At 37.1% G+C, this 23,209-nt stretch overlaps 2 protein-coding genes across 10 annotated transcripts; both read right to left on the bottom strand.

Moving 5' to 3' along the window:
* Positions 1–1,085: 1,085 nt before the first annotated feature.
* On the bottom strand, positions 1,086–7,786 carry cln3 (CLN3 lysosomal/endosomal transmembrane protein, battenin). Of its 2 annotated transcripts, none has more exons than XM_079403841.1 (15): positions 7,544–7,786; positions 7,425–7,461; positions 7,249–7,345; positions 6,894–6,977; positions 6,675–6,754; positions 6,305–6,390; positions 6,145–6,217; positions 3,629–3,772; positions 3,378–3,538; positions 3,209–3,261; positions 2,600–2,668; positions 2,432–2,487; positions 1,871–1,964; positions 1,613–1,753; positions 1,086–1,512 (listed from the first exon to the last, which is right to left on the bottom strand). In XM_079403841.1, the coding sequence occupies exons 1-15, from the start codon at positions 7,587–7,589 to the stop codon at positions 1,396–1,398; spliced, it is 1,338 nt and encodes a 445-aa protein (XP_079259967.1). In that variant the 5' UTR covers positions 7,590–7,786; the 3' UTR covers positions 1,086–1,395. The 2 variants fall into 2 exon arrangements, with proteins under 2 accessions (XP_079259967.1, XP_079259966.1); XM_079403840.1 differs by having other exon boundaries at positions 1,088–1,512; positions 3,209–3,297.
* A 5,920-nt stretch (positions 7,787–13,706) lies between these two features.
* LOC306869016 (fructose-bisphosphate aldolase A-like) lies at positions 13,707–18,851 on the bottom strand. 8 transcript variants are annotated; one of them, XM_079415555.1, is made up of 9 exons: positions 18,680–18,773; positions 17,625–17,688; positions 17,082–17,200; positions 16,722–16,988; positions 16,373–16,533; positions 15,524–15,782; positions 15,181–15,380; positions 14,111–14,752; positions 13,707–13,958 (listed from the first exon to the last, which is right to left on the bottom strand). In XM_079415555.1, the coding sequence occupies exons 3-8, from the start codon at positions 17,191–17,193 to the stop codon at positions 14,657–14,659; spliced, it is 1,095 nt and encodes a 364-aa protein (XP_079271681.1). In that variant the 5' UTR covers positions 17,194–17,200; positions 17,625–17,688; positions 18,680–18,773; the 3' UTR covers positions 13,707–13,958; positions 14,111–14,656. The 8 variants fall into 8 exon arrangements, with proteins under 8 accessions (XP_079271681.1, XP_079271680.1, XP_079271684.1 ...); XM_079415558.1 differs by having other exon boundaries at positions 13,725–13,942; positions 14,409–14,752; XM_079415554.1 differs by lacking the exon at positions 17,625–17,688 and having other exon boundaries at positions 18,680–18,851.
* Positions 18,852–23,209: the final 4,358 nt, after the last annotated feature.

Below are 23,209 nucleotides of genomic sequence, written 5' to 3'. Positions count from 1 at the left end.
GACTTTGTGGAAAAAGAAGTGCACTTTAGCATACTTTTGTAAAGAGTCACATAATTTATTTATTTTTAAATAATTTAGTTAAGTGAGAACCGAATGCAACGTTTTCAGCCACTTAACTGCACGTCAATTACAATTTTATGAAAATGTATTAGAGATTAAATCTAAAAATGCAGTTCTTTCGAGTGTGTTTTCGACTCAAGTTCTGTAGAATTACTTCTATTGCCGTTGAAAACTGGTTAAAATTGCCGCATGAACTTTCTCATATTGTAATTACACATTTTTAATGGTGAAGTGTAAATTTAGTGCATTTAAAATATATTTATATATTATATATTTACGCATTAGAGTTAAAACTGAAATGTTCAATTTACATGTACTTTGGTATGTTAAGTCACCACATCAAAAATAAGCGTACTATAGCGCGACAAAAATGATTTAAAATGTACTTTACAGTAAAACTTTTGATTAGACATTATTATAAAGTGCACTTTTTAAAAGTAGACATAGGCGTGTTAGGAAGCAGTCACTTAAGTGGATTTGTTTATTTACTTTTGTATTTCTTTTAAATTTTTCTTTTAAACTGTTGAAATGGAGTCCTTCTACAGATGCAATTAATCAAAGCTGAGTCGAATGAGTGAGCCACACACCAACAACTAAAGGCCAGCTCCTACACTGCATTTTATCTCCCTCACTCCTGCTTTTTAAAGACAACTCTGTACTACCATCTAGTGCCAGATTATAATACATTTCCATTGTTCAATTGGTTCATTAAGTTGAATTGAAACAGTTTGCACACACTCTGCTTCCTTACCAATGTTGAGAAGGTGCCTCTATATCTGGAGAATTTAAATAACTGAATTAAGGTAAACTCATATGAAACCTGCAGTGAATGAGAAATGAAAGCAATGACTCTCAAAAAAGCAACACACTGCTGCTGTGTTTGCTAAAGTTCAATAGCAAAACCAAGGGTTGCAACTGTCACCATTAGCCACAAAAAGAGAACGGAAACTGCTTTATAAATGGAAGCAGCAACATTTCAGGGGCTAGTTAGTGATTTTCCAACAGGGGTCATGAAAGCCACTCATAAAAACCTCAAGAAAAACATTTTAATACTGAAAGAGAATCATTTCAATAATCATTACACACTTGATTCTAGGATTTTGAGTTGCAAAGAAGATAAAACTGACAAATTAAAGCATAATTTATCCTAAATTTGTTTATGTTTTGGGTTAATAAACATTTTGTTAGAGCAGGGAGTCAGCAGGTCAAATGTCAGTCAGATCAATCAAACCATTATTCATTTAAATCAGAACATTTTAGTCCAAATGGAATGTATTAAATATTATAAAAACACAAAAATGTCTTAATTTTGCACAAACACACATTCTCATTTGCTCAAAAAGAGCAGAAATAATGATGAACTGGGAGGGAGGCAGCTGCAGAAAGAGCGATTCCCAGACTGTCCCCTACACTTGCTGCAGCCATGGCAAACTCTCTCTCGCGCTTAGCGGTCTGTCAAAAAACACAGCATAAGAAAATGCATTAGAGACCACTGACTGATACATGCTGATCTAAATCAAATTAACAAACGGCTTGAATGAGTTTCACGCACCTCCTCGCGGATGAAAAAGAAGGTATTTACGTAGGCTGCTCCTCCCAACAGACCCTCATAGAGGACAATAATAAAAACCACCCATGGGTTTGGCAAGAACTGGTAGTATACAGCGAAACCCAACAGAACAGCATTCAAACACTGAGAGAGAAAGCGCAATCCGGGTCATGAAGAGTTCGTTACTAGTGTGTGATATTTACAGTTTCATACGCTTGTATTAGTTTATGTAGCGTATTGTGGTTCAGCCTGAGATCTCACCTGTAAGAGAGACATAAGGAAAATTTTCCTGATCTTAAAGCAGACAAGAGACGTGCGAGAAGCAAACACACCGATCTGGTAAAGTGTCTGATACCTGCAGAGGAGAGATAATGAAGCACAACTGACATCGTTGAGGTGAAGAATCCCAAGACTATAACTTTTACCAAGTGGATATGGGATGTTCTCCTCGAAATAAAAAAAATTCTGTTATCATTTGCTCAATCTCATCAGATTTCAAACCTTATAGACATTATAAAACCTAAAAGATTTGAATAAATGTCTCAGGTTTTTTATTTTTTTGTCCATACAATGAAAGTCAATGGTCACTAAAACGGTTTGGTTTCCAACATTCTTCAAAATGTCTGAAAGTCATAAAGGTTTGAAATGACATTACTTCAATCTTCAGATGGACTGTTGATGGAGTAGGAACCTCTAAAAAATATACACTGCCAATCAAAAGGTTTTTTTTAAAGCTTTGGTGAGCATAAAAGACTTACTGAACAACATTTTTAAAGGTATTGTCATTCAAAAGACATGAAGTCAGGAAGTGATGTGTCTTACCAGCGATACTGTTCTGCATGTGAGAGATGGGATTCAGGGAAGTAGAGCAGCTCCATCTAATTTTGGAGAGATGGATGGATAGATATTGATATTAGGTGATCACAGATTGTTCTACTGATGTCTCGCTCTTAATGACTTTTAACTAAGACTGTGACAGAAAACACTCACCAGTCCTTGGTTAATAAAATACTCAGCAAAGTAAACCACGCCAAGAGGAATAATAAACTTCAGCAGACCCTGAAAGAGATTACATGGGTAGGAACACACTTAAAGACTACAGACTCAAAGAGGAAGTGCATTTTCTGACTGCAGCACAATAAGGTGCAAACAAAACAATAAAACACTGGAAGAAGTGAAAGGCATTTCTGGTGTTCAGTGGCCTAACAGGTATTTTAGGAAACGGATATCACATGACTAACTGAATATTACACATTTTATCTAAGTAAATCTATACAATTATGCTACTATTATAGTAATTATAATTTTTGGAGAAAAAATTATGTGATATATGTGACAAATATGCATGTCATGTCAAAAATCTAATGCTAAAATAGAATCGGTAATGAAAACAATGCACTGTATTCATACCGATGGGTGCATAAGGACTGTGAATAAATAAATAATTTCTAAAACAATAATGATAATCAAGCAAAAATGACTTGGTGCACCTTTAAACTACATTAAATATTTATTGAAATATTAAACGGATGCAATGTTATTTAAGCAGACAAGAAACACCAAACTAAGGACCATATACAGGCATAAAGTTGGTCTAACCTTCATGATGTATAATTGGTCAGTGAAGGTCAGGGGTCTGATGTGCTTGTCCTCTGTCAGAAGGAAGAAAGTATGGCCAGTACAGTTATCTGAACAGATTTATCATACACATCATCATGAGCATGAAAAGCTGAAACAATGCAAGCAACAAGTTCCTCACTGTACACACCTTGCTCTTCCTGAGTTGTCTCAGTATCCTCATCTGTATCGGTCTCTTCCTCAATTAAAGGACGTCTCTCCTGGGAGTTCACCTCTCTGGAAGTACTGTGACCATCCTCGTGCCGCCTCCACTGTGGAAATGAGGATGGGAACACCAGGAGAAAGAAATAGCTGAAAGAAATCATAAGAGGAATAGATATGTTTATGCAGTGAACATTCTTAACAGGTGCAACCCCAGAGAGTTGAGAAAGTTTTGCTGACCTGACAGCCAAAATAACAGGCACAACCAGCATGATCCATAATGTAACCTGGGGGGTCAGACCACCCTGTGTAAATGCAGAGTAGAGGATAGCTCCAGCTACTCCTGCTGCCCCCGTGCCGGACCCCCAGCCACTTAACACATCCCTTAAAGAGACAGAAACACAGATGCAAAATATTGATAAACAGCAAGTAAAAAGAGAGATCAGCGACTGGGGCTTTTTAAATGCTTCTGAAATAAGTCTCTTATTTTCATAAAGGCTGCATTTATTTGATCAAAATACACAGTAAAAATGGTAAATTATCATTACAATTGTTACAAAATATTATTACAATTTAAAATAACTTTTTTTTTAATATACCTTAAAATGTAATTTCTTCCTGTTATAGTCAAGCATAATATTCAGCAGCTACAGGTACATCTCAAAAAATGAGAATATCATGAAAAAGGTCAATATTTTGTCACACTTCAGAAAGTGAAACCCATATATTATATAGATTCATTACACATGGAGTTAAATATTTCACGCCTTTATTTCTTGAAAGTTTGATGATTATGGCCTACAGATAATGAAAACCCAAAATTCAGTGTCTCAGAAAATTAGAATATTACATAAGATCAATAAAAAAAAGGATATTTTAAACAGAAATGTCAGGCTTCTGAAAAGTATGTTAATTTCTATGCACTCAATACGTGGTTGGGCCTCCTTTTGCATGAATTACTGCATCAATGCGGCGTGGCATAGAGGCAATCAGCCTGTGGCACTGCTCAGGTGTAATGGAAGCCCAGGTTGCTTTGATAGCGGCCTTCAGGTCATCTGCATTATTGGGTCTGGTGTCTCTCATCTTCCTATTACAAGGTTCAGCTCAGGCGAGTTTGCTGGCCAATCAAGCACAGTAACACCATGGTCATTGAACCAGCTTTTGGTACCTTTGGCAGTGTGGGCAGGTGCCAAGTCCTGCTGGAAAATGAAATCAGCATCTCTATAAAGCTTGTCAGCAGAAGGAAGCATGAAGTGCTCTAAAATTTCCTGGTAGATGGCTGCGTTGACTGTGGACTTCAGAAAACACAGTGGACCAACACCAGCAGATGATATGGCAGCCCAAATCATCAGTGACTGTGGAAACTTCACACTGGACTTCAAGCAACATGGATTCTGCGCCTCTCCACTCTTCCTCCAGACTCTGGGACCTTGATTTCCAAATGAAATGCAAAATTTACTTTCATCTGAAAAGAAGACTTTGGACCACTGAGCAACAGTCCAGTTCTTTTCCTGAAGACGTCTGAGCGTGGTGACTCTTGATGCACTGACTCCAGCTTCAGTCCACTCCTTGTGAAGCTCTTCCAAGTGTTTGAATCAGCTTTGCTTGACAGTATTCTCAAGCTTGCGGTCATCCCTGTTGCTTGTGCATCTTTTCCTACCCAATTTCTTCCTTCCAGTCAACTCTGCATTTAATATGCTTTGATACAGCACTCTGTAAACAGCCACACCTTTCAGTAATGACCCTCTGTGACTTACCCTCTTTGTGGAGGGCGTCAATGTTCGTCTTCTGGATCATTGCCAAGTCAGCAGTCTTCCCCATTATTGTGGTTTCAAAGAACAAGAGATACCCAGAATTTATACTGTAGGGATGGTCATTAATTGAAACTCAAATGTAAATATTCTAATATTTTGAGATACTGATTTTTGATTTTCATGAGCTGTAAGCTCTAATCATCAAAATTAAAACAAAAAAACTTTTGAAATGTTTTACTTTACATGTAATGAACCTAAAATATATGCAAGTTTCACTTTTTGAAATAACTTACAAGAAAAAAATGAACTTTTTCACAACATTCTAATTTTTTTAGATGTACCTGTATTACATTACTCCAGCAGCCATTTTGCAGTCTTTATTGTTATATAATCCTCCAGAAATTATTCTACTATGCTGATTTGCTGCTCAAAAAACATTTGTTATCACGATGTTGAAAATGGTAGCGCTTTTCAGGATTTTTTTTATTAATAGAAAGTTCAAAAGAACATCATCTGTGACAAATGTATTCACTGCCTCTTTTGATCAATTAATGCATCCTTGATGCAAGATGCAAATTCTTCAGAAAGAAGCATTCTTGATTCTTCAGATGCAAACTTTGGAATGGTAGTGCATACTGTGCACAGTATGCAAATTTTCTTTATGCATAAAATACTTAAATTTCAACAAAGCACACTAAAAACAATATTGTATCCCTCAATTCAAGGAACTTAATTAAACCTATTTCCAGCATAACGACAGAAACATTATATCTCATTATTCAATCAGACTGAAGTTTGTTTGTGTTTTTTTTTTTTTTTTTGATCAATCTGGATAATAAATACAAAATAACTTCTGTATTTACCACAGATAATACCTGAACATGCGCATAATGATGTCTTTCAATTTCACATAATTATTTCTAAAACCGTGCATACTGACCAGGCACAATAATATTCTATTCTGAACACAGCCTGAATAAATGGGTTTCTAGGAGGCTTTACCTGCTGAAAAACACAGAGAGGGAGAGAAAGGAGAGCTCCCCCAATCCTGAACTAATACTGGCAAAGACGACACCTGAGGAAAAATCCAAAGATTCATTACAACATTCTTCAAATCTCATTAATCCAGCTCAGAAGGGGAATGCACACACATGTTCATTACCAAATATGCTCATCAATATAGTTGAAGAGAACGACACCATCAGGAAGCTGACTACAGCCGTAAAGAAACACACCAAAACACGGAATCTGTTCATTATAACAATAAAAAGAAAACATAATTATTATTATTAAATAACACATTATTAATAATAAAGGAACAGCTCTTATGTTGTGTTCCACACTCTAAAGGGCAACAAACAAAATCAGACTTTGTCCTTTTTGACATTGATTTCTCAAACTATTCAGAGTTGCCAATTCATATCTTATCACAGTATTACATAATTTTACCATCTAAACAACTAAAGCTGTTTGAAAATGCAAATGGATGTTTGCAATTAGATCTCAAATAAAGAAGTGCTTGCCAACTTTACCCATAAGGCACTTTGTGTATATAGAAAGGTGCTGTGAATTTGATTAGGAGGGTGGGTAAGATATCAGCCAACAGCACAGCCTACAAACAGAGAGAAAACAAGGTGTCAGTCCCTGAACAAATATTTAAACTTACACTTAAATGCGGGACAAGTCTGTACAGGTAAAAAGACAAATGAAAGAGAAAAAGAAAGACAGGGCGGGCAGACAGACAGACGTACTGCAGTGGACACAGGATTGCAGTCATAGCGGCTGCTGTTGTTGTTGTTGCTGATCTCTATGTTAGTCTCATTTGGAGCAGGAGTCTAGTGGAAGAAAAAAAATGCAATTAGTTGAACTGAGAGAATTTTTTAAACGAATTGGATTTATCTTAATATGTAATTTCATTATTACTTCTATTGTCTTTGAAATATGGTTTAAAAATGTCCTGGTGAATGTACTGGCAATCATTTACGTTTAATAATGGAAGTGTACTTCAAGTAAACACAAGGGAACTTAATTACATTGAACTAATATTATCTTCATGTATATTTGATAACAATCTAATAATCATAGCTAAGCTCAGAAATGTCTTACAGGTGTCGTTGTGTTTTGAGTTTCCTGTTTTTGTAAGATGTCATGTGCTGCACTCAGCATCACCACATATGCGAAGTTATTGCAAAGTCCCAGTAACCTAGATAGAGATCATGAAGATTACTTTAGATATTGCGTATCACGGTTTTTAAAGAAAAGTTAACAGAGGATTCGCTTACCAAAATCCGATCAAATTCCTCCAGCGTTGACGACGACCTGGAGACATACAGATAAAGTCAAGATAAAACTTACATATCATAAAATTTTGTCATTAAAAACATGTCAGCAAGCATCCTACCAGTGTCGGCTGTATTGACAGGGTCGGAGTTTACTGCTCGATCCATCGCGACCTTTCAGTGAAAAACTGTCACATAAACCTGATTTCTCTCGCTGTGAGACAATAACTGCAGACATTCATAAACGGTATATCTGTATGGCCATAGCTCATCCGTAGCGATGTTATGTCAGATAAACAGAAACACAGAACAACGAATCCATTGCCTTCCACTTCTCGTTTTGACAAGCAGCGGGTGCTACACACAAATACATCCGACCGACCACGACTATAGTTCCCACCCACAGTTACCAATGCACAATATATTTGCAATTAGTCTGTTTATTTTGCATTGTTTTAAATCATACTAAATATATTGTGTAATTTTTGTTACAAGAAAAAGCTCTGCAGCCAACAGAGATTTAAATAGATCATAATCACATCTATAGCCTACATTATGCCAAGAAGGTCTATAAATAACTGGAGAGAGCGATCAATCTAGCATTTATCTCAGTTGCAGTTTAGAAGTATGGTAGCACCACAAAATGTGCCACAGTCACCAGGCCTTCACTATCCTGAGCTGTGACATCAATGCAGCAAAAAAAGAGGCAATTTCCTTTCATATATTTCTATGAATGCATAAACAAAACAAAACAAAAGCACTCACATCACTGGAAAAACTCTCAAACAGGGTGCTCAACAAAATATATTGATAATGAGAGAGAAAAAAAAAAAAGACAATACATAGGCTCCAAAAATTACATATTTTTTGGTTTTTATATATTTCTATGAATATAATCTTATTGCAAAATGTTTCATATTCTGACAGAATACACAGCTATTTTGAACTAAGAAATGTGAACTGGTTGATACTTGCAGCCAGATGATGTTGGACACCTACCAGCACCCGTGCCATCCTAAACACAGACTTCTTGTTTTCTACAGGAAATATGTCGGATATCACTGAGAGAAAACTTCAGCACAAAAAAAAAGGTCACAGGAGTGACCCACAGTTTTTAGTCAGTCAAAAAAAAAAAGTATTTTATATTTTCATTATTTAAGAAATGTACATTTTTTAAATTATACTTTGTGTTGCATAGCCTTTAGGCATTAAATAACAATAGTAATAATAATAGTAATAGTAATAGTAATAATAATAATAGGCTAATGATAATGATAACAACTAGTTATAGTTAACACTTCAGCAAGGGTGTTTCTAATACAAAAGCTGAGAGAGTGACAGTGAAATCCTTTGGAAAGTTGTGGAAACATATCATGAATGTTTTTGTTTTGTTGTTGGAGGAATGCAAAAATCATATTTGCTGCAGTCTCCTGTTCACCACCACGTTTACCCAACTATTGTACTAAATAATATTAATATATATTATAGTAATAAGAATATTTGCATCATTTGAACATTTTTATTTATTTATTTATTAGCATCTAGCCCATAAGTGAACACAAGACACCTAACTAAAACACTTCTATTATCAACATCACCGTCTCCATCTGCTGGCCAGTCTTCAGAAATGCATCAGGTTGAATTTTAAAGAAATGGCTTCTGTATCTTCAACCGGGGGCCTGTACCATGAAGCCGGATTAGCTGGCTAGCCAGGTAAGTTTCAGTTTAGTTTGCACCAATCCTGGGTTTTAGATACCATGAAAGTGGCTTGGCTTTTAGCTGAGTTCATTGCCATAGTAACTTACACTCCACAGCAGGTTATGTTCTGAGTTAGAGATTGCAAACTGAAATTGGACCAATCAGATGTGAGCAAAGTGACACATGTATGACACAAAAAAAGTCACTCCCCCAGTTTCTCTTTCTACAAATTAAAGGTCACTATGAAGTACCTTAAAAAAGATACAACAAAATTGTCTGGCTTCACTGATAATTACAATTTACGTATGATTTATATAATTATTATAAGATTTATATTATTATTACTCCATTACACACAAGCACCTTTAGTTTAACAATTATTATAAAGCATTCATTTTAAATAAATATTAATATATACAGATCATATGTAATATAAATAAGTGGTAGAATCAATAGATAATGCTTTAAAATGTGACCTTACATGTTTGAGTCTCTATCATATATTATGAACTATATAAACTAACTTCACAAGTTTAACTTGTGACTGCACTTATAGAGCAAGATAATTTCCTTTATTTGTCCTCTTTCATGGACAAGTACTTCAGTGGAAATGCGTTTAAATTCCTCATATTCTTTAATCTCTTAACCTTTAACAAAATAGTTCTGAATCTCGCTGGCTCTCGCGAGAACTAAATCACACTTGCGCTGTGGTGTGATTGGCTGTTCGCCGCTGATGTCACACATTCATGTGCACGCGCTCCATTAACTCAGGATTAAGCCTGAGTTGACAGAGAAAGTTGATGATCAGCTTCATGGTACCGACAAAGCCAGATTGGAGTGGTTTGGATTTGTCAACTCAAAACGTATCCTATAACTCTGAATTTGTTCATCTACCATCATGGTACAGGCCCCGGGAGTCCGCAAATTAATGTTTGATCACAAACAATTTTTTGTTACAAAAAAATAAAACATGAGTAAAAAACATCAAAAAGTCAATTTTAAATATAAGCACCCGAAACGCAAGCAGGAGCACCCTCAGTTGATATTATAATGATAGGAAATTATTGGCGAAACAGATTTAGCAAACACTGAGTTTGAGTTCTGTTCCTATTTACAGCGACTTTTTTTACAGCGGTGAGAAATGTAGCCAACAACAGACATGTTTGTTGATCTCTTGAATGCAATGACAATGAGAGGTATATTTAAGTTACAATCAACTCAACGCTAAAATACGAAACTGCCGGAGTTTCTGTTCAGGGATGATCGTCTCTCAAACAACGACACGATGTAAGTAAGAGATCCTTTATGCAGTGTAGAAAACTTTATTGAATTTAATGTAATGAATGAATGATGCATGTATATAGCGCATTTATTGTGTATTGCCATACACCCAAAGCGCTTTACAATCATGTGGGGGGTCTCTCCTCATTGAGGATTAACATCCCATAAACTTCAGTCTGGATCCAACCCTTAAATGATCTGAGATGACCAAACACCTGAGAAAAGATAATGCCAACCTCTCAGAGGACCTCAGAGGATGCCAATGCTCAGACAATACAGAATTACCAAATGCCATAAATTAAATATATTAAGGTTCTGCAATGTATAAATATATTGTGGAAACTTAATTTCCTGTAAAGCTGCTTTGCAGCGATTTGTATCGTAAAAAGCGCTATACAAATAAAGTTGAACCATTTCTCCTGTGTTTTTCTCCTTCTCTATCTTGCTCAGAACAAGAACCACCTGAAGACTCCCTGTAATGAGACATCACCCTCACAATGAGTCTCTTCACTGGGTTTGGCAAGTCTCACCCTGTTTGTGAAAAAGTGCCAGTTCCCAAGTATGATTCCATCACATTTTGTTGGTGTAATCTATAGATTGCTCCTGCTGACTATATCCAGCCTCTCATGAAGACTTCAGATGACCCAACACTTGTGAAGAGATGACGCCAACCCTTGAGAGGACTTCAGATTAAGCTGACTCTGAATAAACATTCAAAACTGCTAAATTATCCTTGCATTATAATGATCACATCATGTAACCATTGCTTTCATTTGTTCATTTATTTTAAATATTTTATAAATCCCTCCATGGAATATTTAATTCCCATTTGGTGGCCTTCTGGGTCCAAAATTGTGTAAAATTATCGATCAGCAACGCAACAATTGGCTGGTGGCAAGACAGCAAGGTAATGACATCATATAATTAAAAAAGACACCTGACGAAAAACTTGACAAATTTCTGGACTTTTATAAGGAAACAACCAAGTGAACAAAACTACATAAATGTTGAATGAAATGTGCACTGTTTTTAATTTATTTGTAATGGGTTTTTTGATGATACCCAATAATTTATATTGATGATTTCTACAGGCTTTACATTTTTACTTCAATGTTGTAATTAGCAATTCATTTAATTTTATCTTTGAAACAGATTTGTTATGTGACAGCATTAATTAAAGTTTCTTAAGGGTCAAGATCAAGTTATCTGCATCTCCTGCACTTAATCAAGCCACTCCCATAATAGCTGTCATCACTCAAATTAATGCACGGCTCAGATGAACTGTATAGCATGTGTGTAAGACTCCAATACAATTATAAAGTCATTATTTCATCACTAATAAATCTTTCAATGAGTATAATGAGTATAGATACTGGCTGTGTCTATAGTATAGACTACACAACATTTTTAAATTATTAATATTTTAAATTAATGTCCAGTAGGGTGATCTTGTAATAAAGTAGCGGTGGCTGGGGCAAATATTAAGTATCAATTCTGCTTAAAAAGATGGAATCCTGTTTACTCCTGAGCAGGTTTAAGCTTATGGACCTGTTGCTATAACAGCAAGTCCAGGATGAGCTTCGAAGAACCAAATGATCCAAGATCAAGGGAAATCCAGCTAACTGAGTTAGCGACCCGTTCTTTGTTTTGGAAATTGGAATTAAAGATAATTGATGTTTACTCCTTTGTCGTCGTGCGCTAACTACAACCACGTCCCGTGACAGAAACAAAATGAGTTACATCGTTTAGAGAAGTTTAATTTAAGATATCAAATCAAAAGTGCCTCTAATAGAAGCAGCTCTCTAGTTTGAGTATGCAATATTGTAATATAATTATTTATTTGATTTGAGTTATACTATTAATATTCCTCTATAATAAATATATGAGAATTATAAAACATTGTTATAAAAATATAAAAAAGTTATATTTTTATGCTAACTACAATTGTTTCTTTTATTAGGGCACATTTGTTGGCGTTTTGAAATTGGCCAGAAGCTGGGAGGAGGAGGATTTGGCTTTGTGCATGCAGGAACTCGCTGCAAAGATGGACTTAAGGTTTACTTTTATTTTACTTACCCTTCTTTTTACCTACAGAACTTCGCATATCTGTTCAGGATTCATAACTGGAGTGATATAAGTTCTGTGCACAAGATAATTGTTATGTCTTTGCTTTGTTGAGTAGGTGGCTATGAAATATGCTGAGAAGACGTCATATGCCATAGGCCTTCATCAGACTTGTGAGTATTATTGCATCTCAGTCACTGTTTTCAATTGCTAAAATCTTATATTCATGTTAATCACAGACAACAAATCATTTCTCAGTAGTCAATCTGTTTTGTGAAACCACCTCTTATCTAATCGTGATATTTTCTTTCTTTTAGCCTGGTCATCCCAAACGCCTCCCCATGGAGATCGGCCTGACAGCGTCCCACAGATCATTAAACCACTGGACTGGCACGACAGCACAGACCACTATATTACGGTCTTGGAGCGCTCCATGCCCTGCGTGAATTTTTGTTTCGTGGAGCTTCATGGAAGCCTTGATGAGGGGATGGCATGAAATGTTATTCGGCAGGTGATTAATGCTGCCAGCGTGATGTCTTCCATTGTGATATAGAACTAGAGAACCTGCTCATCAAACAGGACACCATGAAAGTCACAATTAATTGATTTCGGGTGCAGTGCTCCTATGAAGGACTCTGCCTATATGGCCTTCCATGGTATGTGTTATGAACCTCTTTCTGAGCTAGCTCATTGAAACATCCTAGGTTTAGACAACATGCTCTGGAAATGTATTAAACATCAGACAATGTCTCTTTCCTCCTGGAATAAGAGCGTACTGTCCACCGGAGTACAAGACTGATGGAAAGTACCCCGCAAAGCCAGCGACTGTGGACACTAGGGTTCTAAAACTAAGATTCAACTTTTCTTACAAATTTTCTTGATTTATAAGAACATTTACAAAACAGAAAATAGTCTCACAAATGTTCTTAATTCATAAGAAAATTTTAAAGTTTGTAAAAAGATCTTGCAAATTTACTTGATTTGAGAAATAATGTAAGAATTTAATCAATTTGTAATAAAATATATTTACATTCTGACAAAGGTTTCTGCAAATAATGTCACTTCTAAACCCCCTATGAGCTCCTTGTCATGAACTCAGGCCATACATCTACTGCAAGCTGCCAATAAACTGAGCTATAAACATTTAACAAATACAAGATAATGTCAGTCTACAGGGTGTTGATAAAGTGTGAAATTTCTAAAGGTTTAAAACCGTGACATAACAGTCTCATTTGCTGAAATCACGTGCTTTGGCCAGTTTAATATTCGCCCTGAACCATTTATTTCAAACAACATTTATAGATATTTCAATATTTCATAAAGCAGAGTTCATAAAGCATGCCTAACAATTACAAAACAGCTTACTGATAATAATCTTGCAATTGAAATTGTAAAGCAGCAGAGCTTATGATAATCTTCCTATAAATTTACATTCTTGCATCTGGGTTGGTTTACAACAGGGCTGTCCAAACTCGGTCCTGGAGGGCCGGCGTCCTGCAGAGTTTAGCTCCAACCCCAATTAAACACACCTGAAGCAGCTAATCGAGCTCTTACCAGGCATACTAGAAACTTCCCAGCAGGTGTGTTGAGGCAAGTTGGAGCTAAACTCTGCAGGACACCGGCCCTCCAGGACGGAGTTTGGGTACCCCTGGTTTACAAGGTTGATAAGATGAATAGACAAATATTCAAAGAGAAATGTTCCAACAGACACTGACACAAAACCTCACAATGATGTGTTGTCTGAATAACTGCATAAAAGAAACAAAAATTTGGATAGTAGTGAAATGTTTAATTTTTTTTTCCAGTGTATATCATATTAAACAATGATAATAATAATAATATACCCCTGAAAGGTATATGTGCTTTGTGCAAGTCAAATACAGTTATTATAAGTACTACAAGTACAAGAGCAACGTTTCTCTAAAGAGGTAAACATTACAATACATTGGAGTGCTATTAAAAGGAGGAAGAGGGAGATTAGGGCAAAAACAATATTATTATTATTATACCATTACTCTTTTAAGTATAATTTCTTAGTTTCATAGTTTTGTTTTCACACATGAAAGTAACAAACACTAGAAAGACAAAGGGAATGGGTCAAATGATGAGTTCAGACAGAGTATAGATGCGTTCAGGTTCAGTTATTCTTTAGGAATATGATGAGGATTGAAATGGAAAAGGCTTCCTGGTGATTAGTAGGCATGGTTGGCCACAAAGAGAGAGTCTCCAGCAGCAGCACCCTTATCTCCAGCGGACACATACTTCCCAACACAGGCCTGGCTGTTGTTCTGGAGATAGAAACACAAGACAAAACAGTTGTTTTAAAATGTTCATGCATGAAATGCTAATCCTCCTGAACAAATTACTCCATGTCTTACCATCAAGAATCTCAAAAAATATTCTATGTAATTTTCTATGCAAAAATAAAACTAAACGAATAACAATAAATGTTTATATAAAATAACACTGTATAATACGTATATACGAACACGATAAATTAAAAATACATTTGTATTTATATATAAACCATTTATAATAATTTAAAGAACAAATAATTATAAAATTAATTATACACAAGTCATTAGAAAAAAAAAACATGAGATTTTTTTTTGTACTACAATTAGAGACTGGGTTAACTGGTACTACAATTACAAAACTGGTTTTTCATTTAACCAGATCAGTATCCAGTAGATGATCTCAAGTTAATAAAACTTACAAGAGCTCTCTTTACGAACTCCTCCTGGCAGGCCTTGCCATTCTCCTTCTTGCCACCCCAGGCTTTGAGGGCAGAGGCCTGCAGGGCACGACCGTAGGAGAAGGTCAGGGCCCAAGGCTTGTGCAGGGGACACTGGTTCATGGCATTCAGGTTGAGTGTGGCCTCCTCCTCACTCTGGCCTCCAGACAGGAAGGTGACACCTACAGAGAGAAAGGGGTGTGGTATGAGGTAACTATACTGCACGATGATAATTGCATGCTAAAGAATTTATCAAGCAGGCTTGTGATAAGATAATGACTCTGTCATGACTGAGTGAGTGAGTAACTGCGGTTGTTTTACTAACCAGGCACAGCAGGAGGAACGGTGCGGCGAAGAGCTGTGACAGTGGCCATGGCGACCTCCTGAGGGGTGTTCTTCTGGGAACACGAATGCCCGGCAGTCACCATGTTGGGTTTGAGCAGAGTGCCCTCCAAGTACACATGGTGGTCTGACAGGGCCTTGTACATAGCAGCCAGAACCTTCTCGGTCACATACTGGCACCTCTTCAGGTCATGGTCACCATCAGGCAGAATCTCAGGCTCCACGATGGGCACAATGCCATGCTGAGGAGAAAGATGACGAAATTGTGAAATTATTTTAATGACAAATTCATATAACAATAATGAATTATTTTATAATTAATTTGAATATTCAATGCAATTGAAAAGTTTGGGGTGGGTACTTTTTTTTAATGTTTTTGACAGAAGTCTCATGTTCATCAAGGCTGCATTTATTTGATAAAAAACACAGGATATTAATATATTATTAGTATTTAAAATAACTGTTTTCTATTTTATATATTAAAATGTAATTTATTTCTGTGATGCACAGCTGAGTTTTCAGCCTTTCACTCAAGTCTTCAGTGTCACATGATCCTTCAGAAGTCTTTCTAATATGATAATTTGCTGCTCAAGAAACATTTAATACTTTCAATGTTGAAAGCAGTTGTGATTTTATGGAAACTGTCCTTTTTCCCGTATTCTTTGAACAGAAATTTCAAAAGAACAGCATTTATTTGAAATAATAATAAAAAAAAAATCTAATATTATAAATGTTTTTACCGTCACTTTTGATCAATTGAATGCATCTATGCTGAATAAAAACATTCACTATAAAAAATAAAAACATTGATATTAAGCTGCAAGTGTCTCACCATCTGGCAGATGCTAGCGTAACGGGCGAGCACATTGGCGTTCTCAATGATGGCCAGTCTTGACGGGGTTGTGGGGGTGATCTTTAGCACACACCTCCATTTAGCAAAGTCTGCCCCGTCTTTCTTGTACTGAGCGCAGCGCTCATACAGCCCATCCAGACCTGCAAACACAGAGGCAAATGAGCATTTAATGAGTCATAAGCAAGTGACTGTGACCATTCAGTTCTGGACAAAGTCCATCTAATTCCAACATTTAAGTGGATACGAAAGGTTATAAAATGGTTATAAAATACCATGTGTAATTTTACTACCTGATAATCTATTTTATAGATAGTGATGAGATTTTCACCTTGTGTGGTGGTCTCTCCATTGGTGCCAGCCAGGGGAACCACACCCTTGTCCACTTTGATGCCAACTACCATGCCCCTCTCCTTAAGGAGCTGGGAGAAGAGTTTGCCATCATCTGTCTTCTGGTAGAGGGTCTCGTGGAAGAGGATGACGCCTCCGATGCAGGGCTTGACGCGGTCGTCTGCGGTGAACAGAAGCTGGCGGTACAGTCTCCTGTTCTCCTCCGTGTTCTCAGCATTGATGCTCTGGAATCGCTTGGCCACACTACCTGTACAGGAACAAAGATTTGAGATCAAAGAGAGTTATTAGACGAGCAAATGGATTGGTTACTGACAAACAAAAACTGAATGTCTTGAAGTACCTGTAGACTCATCCGCAGCAAGAATGCCTTTGCCAGGAGCAACAATCCTCTGAGCAATATCACTCAGCTCCTTCTTCTGCTCTGGAGAGAGGAATGGGTAAGCATGAGGCATCTTGACTCTGTGGAGGAAGGTGTGAGAGACAAACACACATTTATATGAGCTCTGAGATTAAATTATTCTGAATATCAGTACAAACACATGAATCACATTACAAAACCATTCACCTAAGATCATGTAATGAAACAGGTGACTCTTAAATCAACACCAAAGAGTCTGAGCAAGGGTTCAGATATGGGTGTGTACTTAAATCGCAAACCTTACTAAAAGCACAGATTTTTCTTTCTTCTAACCACATTTTTATCTACTTCTCGACGAGTTTTGATGCAACATGTCCTTGAGATACAAACACCTATGACCTTGTGCGGCTCACGCAACTGTTAACTTTGCATGACAACGGAAACGAGACTAGCGAAACATTAGCATTGTTCAGATATGTTTGTTTTTGCTTGGATGTCGGCGTTTCATATTTAGAAAAAACTCACCTATTAAATGGACGTTAAGGAAGCGATTGTTTCCTAACCACACTTTCAGCGTAGCCACGTTATTCTGCGGATGCAAGAAGATGTAATAAAGGAAGGGAAATTTTTTAAGCAATTTTACAAGATGGTTGGACCAATCAGCACGCGAGTCTTGTTTTGATTGACAGGGCGAAGAGATGATGATTGGCTGGTGTGCAATGGAAGGCGGGTTTGTGGTTTTATTACAATTTAGAGGCGGGGTAGATGTTCTTGTGATACGTGACAGAGTGCACATGCAGGACACAGAGCTGGAAGAGACATAAAGCGCTCCATTGATGTAAGCGAATACATTTGACCTTGTCATGCGTGTGCAGTTAATACTGAGCTTTTAGGAGTGTATTTAACAGGCTATAAACTAACACTAATGTGTATTTTTCTTTAATAAAATAAAATAAAATCTGATGTTATATTATATTGCTTCTCTGTCTACTGGACATTGAAGAACAGCTCAACAAGAGGCTCTTAACATTCCAGTAACACCCTCTGCTCAAGTTGCATTCAACCAAAGGCCAAATTAAATATAGACAATAATTTGCTGGCTCAAAGCCAGTGGTCCAGCTGAGCATTATAGAGCAGGTTGTGATTTGTGAAAAGGGGTCTAAAAGCGCTTTTTGGGATGTTGAATATCAAGCAAAGCCTATAAAGCTGGTTAACATAACAATTCATGATAAATAAAAAAAAAGATTCTGCTGATCAGTATTTTGTATTAGGTATCTGAGCAAGACAATTATTTGGAGAATTATGAATGATTTACTGATGGAATACTTCAGTCATTGGCTAAATTATGAAAGTATTTAAAACTAATTATTTTTACAATAATATTAATAATTGTAGTAGATTAAGAATAATATTAATATTTGATAAAAAAAATTACAATCATGCAGCAGAAGATAATTTGCAATTTGCAAATGCATTTAAATAAAATCAATAAAACAATTAATATATTACACAAGTAGTGTATTTCTGCAATTCACATGTTTGTATTACAGAATAAAAGAAAAGAACATGCACATTTTTACCGTGTTTTTGGATGAAGTGAGCAAGAGATACTCTCCAAATGGAGTCAGAGGAGGTCTGGATAGTCTGTGACACCCGTCTGGTGCCAGATGACCTGTATTTATTCAGACAAAGTGAACTTTGACATTCTATGGGTTTGGCTAATCTTAGTAGCAGGAAAACCCACGATGCAACTGGAGAAGGGCGATGTGACATTCATGTACACTGGCATGCAGCAAAGAAAGGTTAAAGAGAAAGGCTCTGAGTGGCACAGACACGGCATATGATTATTAATGTTGTTGCTACATGCATGAATTGCAGCATGCATTAATGTCATCCCTGTTAAATAATGATGCAAAAGGGGGCTGGTGGTCTATAGATGACTGCAATAGAATGCAACTTCTGCTTGATGTTACTCCATGCACTCCCAATAAACCTCCTCTATCTATGAGATTACTGTCATCAGAAAAGGGATCTACTGTCATGAGATCTTCTGTCATGACCTTTCATCTCTCAAACATCTTCTCAACAAAATCGCTGTAATCAGCAAGAGCTACATGAAAATAGAAAATAGAAAGTCTGTATAGAAAAGTGTAGAAGCTTCCAACAAATAAACTGAACATTTATTTAAACTGCATGTTTCATAAACAAATCAGAAAATCCAGGACAATCCAACAAAGAATGTAAAATGATTTTTTTAACATCTCACCACCAATGTTCGATAGATAATAATTCTACTGTAAACAAAGCCTCATAAAAATTCTTCAATTCATTTTAAAACTAAAACTTTACAAAAAATAGCTCATATTTATATAAAATTACAAAAAGATTTTAAAAAGTTTTGAGCGATAGCAGGTTTCCTTTGCCATAGTGTGTTGGCTGTAAGCATTCAAACTATGGCCACATACATTATCACATTTTACATAATACAATACGCACACATAGTTAGATCATATTTCTTATGCAACAACCGAGATGATTCCCTGTAAACAATTAGATCAGTAAAAGTAGGAAATAGCTTTTGTTACACTTTTACAGTATATCACAAAAGAAATCTAATCTAAAATTGGTCAGTCAGAACTATACAGTGGGTACGGAAAGTATTCAGACCCCCTTAAATTTTTCACTCTTTGTTATATTGCAGCCATTTGCTAAAATCATTTAAGTTCATTTTTTTGCTCATTATGTACACACAGCACCCCATATTGACAGAAAAACACAGAATTGTTGACATTTTTGAAGATTTATTAAAGAAAAACTGAAATATCACATGGTCCTAAGTATTCAGACCCTTTGCTGTGACACTCATATATTTAACTCAGGTGCTGTCCATTTCTTCGGATCATCCTTGAGATGGTTCTACACCTTCATTTGAGTCCAGTTGTGTTTGATTATACTGACTGGACTTGATTAGGAAAGCCACACACCTGTCTATATAAGACCTTACAGCTCACAGTGCATGTCAGAGCAAATGAGAATCATGAGGTCAAAGGAACTGCCTGAAGAGCTCAGAGACAGAACTGTGGCAAGGCACAGATCTGGCCAAGGTTACAAAAAAATTCTGCTGTACTTAAGGTTCCTAAGAGCACAGTGGCATCCATAATCCTTAAATGGATGACGTTTGGGACGACCAGAACCCTTCTTAGAGCTGGACGTCCGGCCAAACTGAGCTATCGGGGGAGAAGAGCCTTGGTGAGAGAGGTAAAGAAGAACCCAAAGATCACTGTGGCTGAGCTCAAGAGATGCAGTCGGGAGATGGGAGAAAGTTGTAGAAAGTCAACCATCACTGCAGCCCTCCACCAGTCGGGGCTTTATGGCAGAGTGGCCCGACGGAAGCCTCTCCTCAGTGCAAGACACAAAAACACCTGAAGGACCACAAGATGGTGAGAAATCAGATTCTCTGGTCTGATGAGACCAAGATAGAACTTTTTGGCCTTAATTCTAAGCGGTATGTGTGGAGAAAACCAGGCACTGCTCATCACCTGTCCAATACAGTCCCAACAGTGAAGCAGGGGGGGTGTTTTTCAGCTGCCGGGACTGGTTGCAATCGAAGGAAAGATGAATGCCAAGTACAGGGATATCCTGGACGAAAACCTTCTCCAGAGTGCTCAGGACCTCAGACTGGGCCGAAGGTTTACCTTCCAACAAGACAATGACCCTAAGCACACAGCTAAAATAACGAAGGAGTGGCTTCACAACAACTCCGTGACTGTTCTTGAATGGCCCAGCCAGAGCCCTGACTTAAACCCAATTGAGCATCTCCGGAGAGACCTAAAAATGGCTGTCCACCAACGTTTACCATCCAACCTGACAGAACTGGAGAGGATCTGCAAGGAGGAATGGCAGAGGATCCCCAAATCCAGGTGTGAGAAACTTGTTGCATCTTTCCCAAAAAGACTCATGGCTGTATTAGATCAAAAGGGTGCTTCTACTAAATACTGAGCAAAGGGTCTGAATACTTAGGACCATGTGATATTTCAGTTTTTCTTTTTTAATAAATCTGCAAAAATTTGAACATTTCTGTGTTTTTCTGTCAATATGGGGTGCTGTGTGTATATTAATGAGGGGAAAAAAATGAACAAATGATTTTAGCAAATGGCTGCAATATAACAAAGAGTCAAAAATTTAAGGGGCGTCTGAATACTTTCCGTACACACTGTATGTATATAAAAGTCTAATATAAATATAGGTGACCATATAGTCCAGACCAAGGGTAGGCAACATCGGTCCTGGAGTGCTGCTGTCCTGTAGAGTTTAGCTCAAACCCTAATCAAACACACCTGAACAAGCTAATCAAGGTCTTCAGAATTACTAGGGCTGTGTCCAAATTCAGGGTCTGCATCCTCCTTAGGATCCTTCCTACCCGGTTGAAGGAGGAGGGATCCTCCGACGTCCGCAAAACCCGGAAGTCTGTGTTTGTGAATTTGGACAGCCTACCCTTCTTTCAGTTCCCTCCCTTACCCGTTGCTCATATCCTGTCGCCTAGCAACCGTGACAGCGCCAAGCAAGAAGCCGGAAAATGGACAAACAAAAGAGTTATTCTCCTCATTTTAATTCTTTTGGAAGAAATAAAGCAATTAAATAAATTAAATACTTTCTTTGCTCGTTGTCGAAGAGTTTTTTATATCAGACTACAAGACAGTCACATCCAGGTAAGCCATTATAGCCTATTTTTATTTGTTTTTAAGTATTCTACTAATTTCTCCTACAAATTCATTGAGCCGAAGCATAAACTTTAGCTTGTTTTGTCAGAGAAACTCCTCTCCCACTCCGCTACCGCTCGCTTCGTCCGCCATTACGCTCTGCCGAAAAGAATTATGGGATAGGTAGGACGGGAAAGGATCCACCACACCCATCCTTCCAATTCGGGGAAAAGGAGGACGTATTTGTGGGCCGCATTTGAAGGATCCTACGAATTTGGACAGCCTTCGTCGCGGCGCTGTGACATAACATCCTTCAAATGAGTACTCCGAAGGATGCAGACCCTGAATTTGGACACAGCCTAGGGCTACAGGCAGGTGAGATTTTTTTCAGGTGTGAGGACCAGGCTGAAGTAAAACGAAAGGCATAAAAAAGAATAAGTTTCCCAAAAATTAGATCACTTTAATAAGTCCAAAACCAGTTCACATTTGGAAAGAAAACAAAAAAACCTCTAAATTCACAAATAATCAAATCAAATAACTAAGCCTATTAACAGAATGGTCAAAACAAAACTAAACTTAAATAACCAAACATGTGCTAACCAAACGAACCGACTCCAAATAACACAACAGATCCACATTTATACAATTGGACTAGTCCATATTACACACAGAAGGGGGAAACAAAACCAACAACAGAATACAACATTCAAACCATCCAACTACTTAAAAGCTTTACCGACAGATCAAATATACATTTTAACTAGATCCAAAATCAAATACCATTAAAGTAGTAAAGAATTAAACACAATCTTAAACTAAACCATATCAGTTCTCCCTCTGCCCATTGGTGCCGACAAGCAGAACTAAAAAGAGTGGCGGAACCAATGCAATGGTCCTTTAGATTCCCGGAACACCCAATGGAAGCTTGAGGACCTCCGCAGAGCCCACTGTCCGGTAACCTCAACTCAAGGAAAACAGTATTAACAAAAATACACAGAACAGCGAACTAAATGGTGTGCACTCCCAATTAGACGCGAAGCACTGTGATTATAATAAAGTGTGAAAATGACATCAAAATTTGTGTCCTATTTGAAAAACAAAATTAAAGTGATATAAAAGAAACATGTGTATAGGTCCATGTATGTGCATGAGAGAGAGACATTACCGCTTACTGATGTGTGGCCACACCATGGGCCATCACATCAGGGTTGGAGCTAAACTCTGTAGGACATCGGCACTCCAGGACTGACGTTGCCTACCCCTGGTCCTGGTGCAAATTAATAAAAATAAAACCTTACTTTCGCCTCAGTCTTCCACTGTTCTGTAATGCTTGTGTACTTTAGGAATTACAGCTGTTTGGAAACCTAGTTTGGAAATAGTCTTACATTATTCAATTTAACAATATTCCCA

This window comes from Barbus barbus, assembly GCF_936440315.1.
Source record: "Barbus barbus genome assembly, chromosome: 4".
In the NCBI taxonomy this organism is placed as follows: domain Eukaryota; kingdom Metazoa; phylum Chordata; class Actinopteri; order Cypriniformes; family Cyprinidae; genus Barbus; species Barbus barbus.
This window is presented reverse-complemented; position numbering and strand designations above follow the sequence as displayed.

Excerpts from the sequence above, each read along its gene's own strand:
- LOC306869016 (XM_079415554.1), bottom strand. The coding sequence starts at position 17,193 with ATGCCTCATGCTTACCCATTCCTCTCTCCAGAGCAGAAGAAGGAGCTG. Across the intron at positions 15,783-16,372 it reads ACGCTAGCATCTGCCAGATG|CATGGCATTGTGCCCATCGT; the intron begins GTGAGACACTTG and ends CTTTCTCCTCAG. Across the intron at positions 15,381-15,523 it reads CGTTCCTCCTGCTGTGCCTG|GTGTCACCTTCCTGTCTGGA; the intron begins GTTAGTAAAACA and ends TTCTCTCTGTAG.
- cln3 (XM_079403840.1), bottom strand. The coding sequence starts at position 7,589 with ATGGATCGAGCAGTAAACTCCGACCCTGTCAATACAGCCGACACTG. Across the intron at positions 2,669-3,208 it reads ACCAATTATACATCATGAAG|GGTCTGCTGAAGTTTATTAT; the intron begins GTTAGACCAACT and ends AATCTCTTTCAG. Across the intron at positions 2,488-2,599 it reads ATTTTATTAACCAAGGACTG|ATGGAGCTGCTCTACTTCCC; the intron begins GTGAGTGTTTTC and ends CTCCAAAATTAG.